The sequence below is a fragment of the Plodia interpunctella genome, chromosome 17 (assembly GCF_027563975.2).
Source record: "Plodia interpunctella isolate USDA-ARS_2022_Savannah chromosome 17, ilPloInte3.2, whole genome shotgun sequence".
Lineage (NCBI taxonomy): Eukaryota > Metazoa > Arthropoda > Insecta > Lepidoptera > Pyralidae > Plodia > Plodia interpunctella.
In genome coordinates this window covers 2,363,663-2,371,639 of record NC_071310.1, presented here as the reverse complement: position 1 = coordinate 2,371,639, position 7,977 = coordinate 2,363,663, and the positions used below count along the sequence as shown (strand labels likewise).

Sequence of the window (7,977 nt, the reverse complement as noted above, 5' to 3'; positions counted from 1 at the left end):
AAATTTTGACAATTTGTCAGTCAATCTGTAGAATGTTTTCAATGGTTATTAATTTCTACTATTTTAGTAGTTTATTTGAATATTCGCATTGGCTTTCAGTAATTTCAAAGTGTTCCATATCTATATCATTTCTACACACAAAAATATGGTGATCTGGTGATTTGGTAGCTACTACACATTGCAGCATAAAATATTATTTGAGACAATTACTTTCGCATTTGAGGGAGGCGAGGTGAGGTGCATTGAAGAAATCAGGAAAAGCTTTTGCCCAACAGACTAGAGGGACATAACATAAAGCTATTCATCATTCATCATCATTTGCCTTACCTTGTCCCATCATCTGGGGTCGGAGCAAAATGTCTGTTCCCTCCACATAAACAACATAAAGAGCTATTATAACATAAATAGCTATTATAGTTAAAAAATAATAATTCAAGTAGCACTCTCTTCAATAGCATATTTTGCTCAAACATCGGGCAATACTTTCTTACCGTTTAGAAACATGTACACCTAGTATAGTAATGTATGATATCTGTGAGTAATTTGTAATATTCATGAAGAAATATTATCTCAGTAGTATAAAATAAAACTATTATATAGAGCTGATACAAAGTATAATCCTACCTGACTTACTTAATTTTTATTCCAAATTCTAAAACAAAATAAATCACTAGAAATGACCACAAGCAATTAAAATATCATTGGGACAGTTTTTAAACGTCCTTCTTATACGTCTATTATTGTCAATGTCAACAAAAAACTGTCATGTGTAAGTTAACCTAAATCTGTCATTGTCGTAGAGGAAAGTTGTCATTTTTTTTAGAAACAGTGAGGTGTCTATTAAAATCAATGAATTTGTAAAGAAATTGAATCCGTTTTAACTTAATTGTTGTTATTATATGGTTCTAAGAGTATTGGACATTAGGTAAGTTTCGAAAAACAGTTAGTATTTCCACTATTTTTCTATAACCTAGTTTATATTAACATTCTATCCACATAAACTTTGATTTCTTACTAAAAATGAGTAAGTAATAAGTACCTAATAGTTCTGTTATAAAAATTGATTATTTTTCAATTTCAAGTGATAAGGAAAAACTTGTTAATGTAGTATTTGTTGTGTTCGAGTAGAGTTCAATAAACACATGTCAATATTGAAATCCATATGGAAACTTGAGTCATAAATCCATATTATTTCAGAAATGGCAGATCAACAGTTAAGCCAGTTGTCCGTGAATGATGATGATGATGTGGTGGACCCATGGAATGTGGCAGGAAAATCAGAAACAGGAATAGACTATGATAAATTAATTAGTAAGTCACTCACATAGGGCACCAATGTAAAATGTATTTTTTTCAATTACACATTTTAAAATACACATTTTTTTTCAGAAAGATTTGGTAGTTCAAAGATTGATGAAGAACTTATTAGTAGATTTGAAAAAGTGACAGGTCACAAAGGTTAGTATCCAGAAAAAATCTTACTTCTTCTTCCTTCTTCAAGTATCCATAAATTGCAACTGTAATATACCTAATGTCTACACTCTTTGTCATTTAATTGTCTTTGGGTGTATTAAAACTATTTACAAAGTATGCCACATATGCATATTTTTGTATATATTTTTAAACACCAATTTTCATGTCATTGCTTGACATGAAAATTGGTGTTGAAAAAATAAAAAAATAATATAAAAGAAAAAGTAGCTTCCACTTTTTCTTTTATATTATTTTTTTATTTTGTCATATGAAAAAATGAAGCAATTAGTTATGGGGAGTGAACATTGGAAGGAACTTCACCAACAAGAGCCTCTTAAATTTGATGATGATACCCAAATTATGTGTATAAATTATTTCAGCACATCATCTGTTAAAACGAGGAGTCTTCTTCTCACATCGGGACATGCACAGCATCCTGAACCTACACGAGGCTGGAAAAAAGTTTTACTTGTACACAGGCAGAGGCCCTTCGTCAGAGAGCATGCATCTTGGTCATATGATCCCATTTATGTTTACCAAGTAAGAATAAAATGTATATTTTAACAGACTTAAAAACAAGGTCATTTTCAATTTGAATTTTCTTATATTATATTGATATTTTTAAAATTGGGAACTGTTTTTAAAGTAAATTTAAAACTGACAATATTATTTTGCAACTCAATTTTGAATTGTATGCATTTCGAGTATTATGATATGCTCATGCATATCCTCATGGTACACTCGAAGATCATTTCCCGATGATATACAGCCTATATGATTTTCCTAGTTTACAGCATGGTAATTGGACATGATTTTTATGGCACACATTGTATGCTTATAATAATAATATTACTTTGATGAAGTCATTTTCATTTAGTATTGCTATATTTTTAAGATAAATAAATAAATATATTAGGACAAATCACACAGACTGAGCTAGCCCCAAAGTAAGTTCGAGACTTGTGTTATGGAATACTAAGTCAATGATACTATATTTTACAACAAATACATATATAGATAAACATCCAAGACCAATCAGAAAAAGATCATTTTCCATCATGACCCAACTGGGGATCGAACCCGGGACCTCTTGGTTCAGTGGCAAGAACTTTACCACTGCGCCAACGTGGTCGTCAAAGAGGATATTTATTAATTTTCAGATGGCTTCAAGATGTATTTAATGTCCCACTGATCATACAACTGACTGACGATGAGAAGGCACTGTGGAGGGACATCAAAATTGAAGACGCTCGCCAGATGGCCTACAACAATGCTAAGGATATCATTGCTATTGGATTTGATCTTAAAAACACTTTTATTTTCAACGATTTGGACTTTATCGGGTTAGTATTTACAAGCTGCTTTATGCTCTTGTGGCATGTGGTTCCGTGGATGTCGTAGAGTAACTAAGGATAACATAGTCTTGTCAGCTGTCAGGCAACGATGTTATTCCCAAGAAGGGTTGACGTCAGTCTGCCGGTTGGTTGTAAAATCGTAGCCGAATCTTCAACATTTTAATTGTTATGACCTTTTATATAAATTAGTTAACAATTATTCAGAATTATATGTTATTGTAAGTGTATAAGGTTCAGATTTGAAGTGCGCATTTGGAAACATGATTCATGTTGACATGTATCGTTTTATCATTTCTCCAAGTCCAATAACCTGTAATATTAACATAACTGCTTGACAATACTGCCGTCATACGGAGAAAGGACGCATCTGACGTTTTTATCGAAAATGAGTTTCATACTGATTCGGAATCAGGAGAATAAGACGCATCTGCTAGTATTTTTAAAGTTTTCTAAAACAAACGCAACCTATAAAATCTAACTGCAAAATAGGACGTATCTGCAATATTTCACTAATAATACTAATTTGGATGGACCTTTCTGCTCTATAATAAATTGAAAAGACATATTTAAATAGAAATGTCTTTTTTTAACACAGTTTTTGTAATGTGTCATATAATGAAAAGGCATTTCTATATTGTAATAAAAAGAAAAGTCGGATTGGCGAAGATGTGCCTCTTTATGTTAGCATTGTTCACTTATGTATACCAGGCGTAAAACTACCTAGACGCAAGTGGCAGTAGCGTCCTTTTTTCGTAGTATCGTTTGATGTGCGGGGACTGCGGGGTAAAGGAGGAGTTCGTGGCACGTTGTCCGCACAATCAGTTGCGCCTAGGCAGCCGAGGCGAAAGCCGACGTCTATGCGACGCTCGTCTCCGTGTTTTTTACGGAAATAGGTAAGTATATGCACGATATTTTCATGTGTAATATTCAATTTATAAAATTTATGACATTGCAAACGTTACTGCCTATCCAACATAAAGCTAAAAATGTAATAATTGCTATAAAACAAATCGCCTCGGCACGCCACGGGTTTAGATGGGTGGTATGTCTGAATGCGGTGGTGGTGATGGTGATATGTATGAATATTTACGCATAAGTAATCCCACTATAAGTTATATTTATTTATAAATACGAAAGTTTGGATTTGAGTGTGTCAGGATACTCAATTACGTATTTACCTACTGGACGGATTTTGATGAAATTTGGTACATGTAGAAAATTTTACTTTATATTTATTTTATTATTATACATAAGTATACGCATCCTGGCTTTGGCCTGGTTCCCAGTTAAAAATTTAGGTTTTGGTTATAATTGTTACAGTCTAATCAAGCGAGATCTTCGGGGTGCTCAAAAATAATTTCGTTAGTACAACCAACTAGTTCCAGTGAAACTAATTACTTGAATAACGAAATTTTGAATAACGATGCTATGGATATGCTATGAACCAAATGTTGAATAATGATACTTTTGAGATTTTGAATAGCCTGATTTTGAATGACGAGATTTTAAAATAAAAATTGATTTAATTGGATTTTGATTCAGACGATTAAATTTTTGATAAAGATTTTATACCTTCAAGTTTAGAACTGCAAAAAAGTTACGAAGATTCAGACTGCTCAATGGACATCATTCCTAACTCTCAGCCGATTAATATTATCATTCCGGAGTCACCCGAAGAGTCTCATCAAGATTGTTCGGAAAATCTAACGAAGAAAGGGCAAGTTAGGAAACGTAAAAAGTATGACAAGACACCAGCACAGAGGAAACAAATGAAAAAAAATGCAAATATGGAAAATAAGTATCAGTTAAAACCTGGATGTAATATGATTACTAAGTCAAGATTAATAGGGATTAAGCAGCCATGAAAACATTTATTTAATTAGAAAGAAGAAGTAATAGAATAAGTTTTTTATGTAGTTGATTTGATTTCAATTGGAGTGATCTCAAACAATTCTTTTGGAATGTTCACTAAATCCCAAGCATAATTTCATAGAATTTCAAGAAGTGGGCCCTCAGGAACATATGTATACTAATACTCTGAATTTATTGAGCTACCAAAGCTGTGATTGTCGTTTTAGTACTGCAAATTTTTAAAATTTGCAAACTTTCAGTATAAGTATAATTTCTTATTAGACTTTTGTGATGTTTAATTATTATGTCAAAATAAAAGAAATTATTTCGTAACGTGTTTTTTTTCATTTTGTTTTAAACTCCAATTCATAGATGAAAAACGAAAAATTTTATTATATAATATAATACATTGTTTAATAATAGTAATAATAACTTGAACAGCAGCTAATGGCTAAAAATGTGTTTGTTAAATAGTAAATTACAACCAATTTTTACATTCTTACTAAGTAGTAAAGACGGCTCTTAAAGTTTCTGAGTTGAAAAGACACATATAGCCATATACGTCTTTTCAATACAGTATTCAAGATTTTTCTATATTTTTTTTACTAAGAAGAAAAATAAAATTTGAATTATTAACGATATTAAATAAAAAATAAATATAATAAATACGTATACCCATAGATCTCACTAGTTTACACATTTTACAACCGTAAAAGCATATAATATCTTAACCTCTTTCGCGCAGCAACCTTTTTAAATTGAAAATCACAAACTATTTTTTTTCTCCGTTTTCAAGTTAGTGCAGAAACGTCATTTCTCCGTATGACGGCAGAATATATAAGTAATGTTATCTCCTGCAAAACACAATCTTAAATATTTTGATAATTTTACAATGTTATATATTAATACGAGATAATGTGAAAATCTTTAAACTTGATTTTTTGTAAACACGTGAGTAAAAGCAATACCAGGTTATTTTCTGCAATGGAAATTTGAATTCACATAAACAGAAAAATATTTATTATTTCTTTTTTTAAATATGTCTTTCCAGCCAGTGTCCAGCGTTTTACCAAAACATGATCCGGATACAGAAATGTGTTACATACAACCAAGTTAAAGGTATTTTCGGTTTTGGTGACTCTGACGTCATTGGCAAGATCACCTTCCCGTCGATAGAGGCCGCACCAGCCTTCTCCACGTCATTCCCGTTCATATTTGATAATAAAGTTGTGAGTCATTTTTATTTATTAGCTTGTGTTATACCTTGGGTCATATATATATTAAAACTGTTTCGTCATTTTGTCTAATATCTCCATGGCATAGCATACAAGTCCTGGTAAATCTGAAAAATCTGATATAGCGACAGCTTATTAAATAGAAGTTATTTCGATTTAGCTTAATATTACATCAAGAAATATTTTTTTAAACGAAATGTTGTCAATTGTAAATTTTAGCTGCCGTGTCTAGTCCCGTGCGCCATCGACCAGGACCCCTACTTCCGCATGACGCGCGACGTGGCCGCGCGCCTCAAGATGCCCAAACCATCGCTCATTCATTCCTCCTTCCTGCCCGCGCTCCAGGGGGCCCAGCACAAGATGTCTGCCAGTGATCCTAACGCTTCGATATTCTTGAACGATACCCCCAAACAGATTAAGAATAAGGTGAGTTTTGAGTCTTGCTGTCTGTAATATAACATACAAAAATACTTTTGATTGATTTGTAATACGGCAATTGAGTTAAAATACTCCAGGCGTGGCCATACAACACGTTAGGAGTATCTTACAATACGCTAGGCAAGTATAAATTACGCAAGGCGTTTTTCGGCGCACTCGTAAAAAAAAATGTTACATTGAATTACCATTCTTCTGTCACAGTAGATGAGTGTTGATTGTGACATTTAAAAGGCGATCCACCTCAAAATTAGCTCAAAAATTGAAATCGAAAATTTCGTTCATCACTTCCAGATCAATAAATATGCTTTCTCTGGCGGTCAAGCGACGGTAGAAGAGCACAGAGAGAAGGGCGGCAATACTGAAGTGGATATATCTTACAAGTACCTTTCCTTCTTCTTAGAGGACGATGACAGATTAGCGGAGGTGAGGATGCATTCATTAATTACTCCAATTTTAAAGTTATTGACCTATCTATCTCCCTATATTTGAGTAATGAAATGACGGTAGACTTTAAGTTTATGACTCATACTCTTGTTATTTCATTGAAGAGAAATTCAAATTCTTTTCATTGAAAAGAATAAAAAAGAGCCTTCTTTTTTGGACCCGACATCTGCAGGGTAATAAAAAAATCAAGAAATAACTCCAAAGCGGCAAAATATTAATTTTTTTATTTATTTCAGATCAAGAAACAATACGAAAGCGGCCAGTTACTAACGGGCGAATTAAAAAAGATAGCAATAGACACGATAACCCCGTACATCCAGCAGTACCAGGCGCGGCGCGCGGCCGTCAGCGACGACGTCATGCGGCGGTACTTCCAGCTGCGGAAGCTCGACTGCTGAACCATACACTATTATTTATTTTTACTTTTTTAAGAGTGCAAGTGGCCGTGTTATGTCACAAGGACATGTCTTTGTTGGATCATGTTACAGTGGTAATTTCGGGGTAATTAATACCTATGTGTTTCAGCACTATGTCCCGTTTCATCTCGTATATTTCTAATACGCATTTCTCTTGTATGAGTGAAACGAAAGATATATTGTTATTGTTGTAGTAAATATTATTATTTATAGTTAACAAAAAAAAAGACAAAGCTTATTTTTAACAAGCATATATTACCTCCCGGCCTGTTCCTAGCTAGCTAGTTTCTTATTTAAATGGTGAAGACTAAGAAGTACATTGTGTATATAATAAATTCTCCACGTTAACTATTTTTTGTAACCAAAACTCGATTTATAGGCATTCTGTCTTATCTGAGTGTTATCCCGGTGTCATTCGCGGCTGTCCGAACCCGAGCTTAAAATTCTGAAGATATAGGTGTGATATTAGGACCTGACATCAACTCTCTTTAGGAATACTGATGTTGACTATCAGCTGTCAAGGATTTTTACCCCTATAACAAAGCGCTATTAATGCCATTTTGTTCCAAGAGTATTACATTGTATGTTTCTTATATTACCATGACATTAAATGTCTGCTTGTCTGTTTGTATGTACTTCGCACGAGTATAGGCCTTATTTATACTATTGTAAAACTACGGCTGTGCTTGAAGCATAACAGTATTGTGACTATTGCTAAGGATAATAAAATCTGGCATTTGATTATTTGGTTGTAATATTTTCATT

General features: G+C 33.1%; 1 protein-coding gene and 1 long non-coding RNA gene across 2 annotated transcripts; both read left to right on the top strand.

Moving 5' to 3' along the window:
* Nucleotides 1-770: 770 nt before the first annotated feature.
* TrpRS (Tryptophanyl-tRNA synthetase) lies at nucleotides 771-7,956 on the top strand. Its single transcript, XM_053757377.1, has 9 exons — nucleotides 771-925; nucleotides 1,198-1,311; nucleotides 1,390-1,458; nucleotides 1,854-2,013; nucleotides 2,634-2,816; nucleotides 5,731-5,908; nucleotides 6,134-6,340; nucleotides 6,644-6,775; nucleotides 7,033-7,956. Exons 2-9 carry the CDS (start codon nucleotides 1,200-1,202, stop codon nucleotides 7,192-7,194), a joined length of 1,203 nt encoding a protein of 400 aa, XP_053613352.1. The 5' UTR covers nucleotides 771-925; nucleotides 1,198-1,199; the 3' UTR covers nucleotides 7,195-7,956.
* LOC128676923 (uncharacterized) lies at nucleotides 3,376-5,012 on the top strand. The gene is made up of 2 exons (XR_008405479.1): nucleotides 3,376-3,721; nucleotides 4,149-5,012. It is a non-coding gene; the product is annotated as an uncharacterized LOC128676923 (long non-coding RNA).
* Nucleotides 7,957-7,977: the final 21 nt, after the last annotated feature.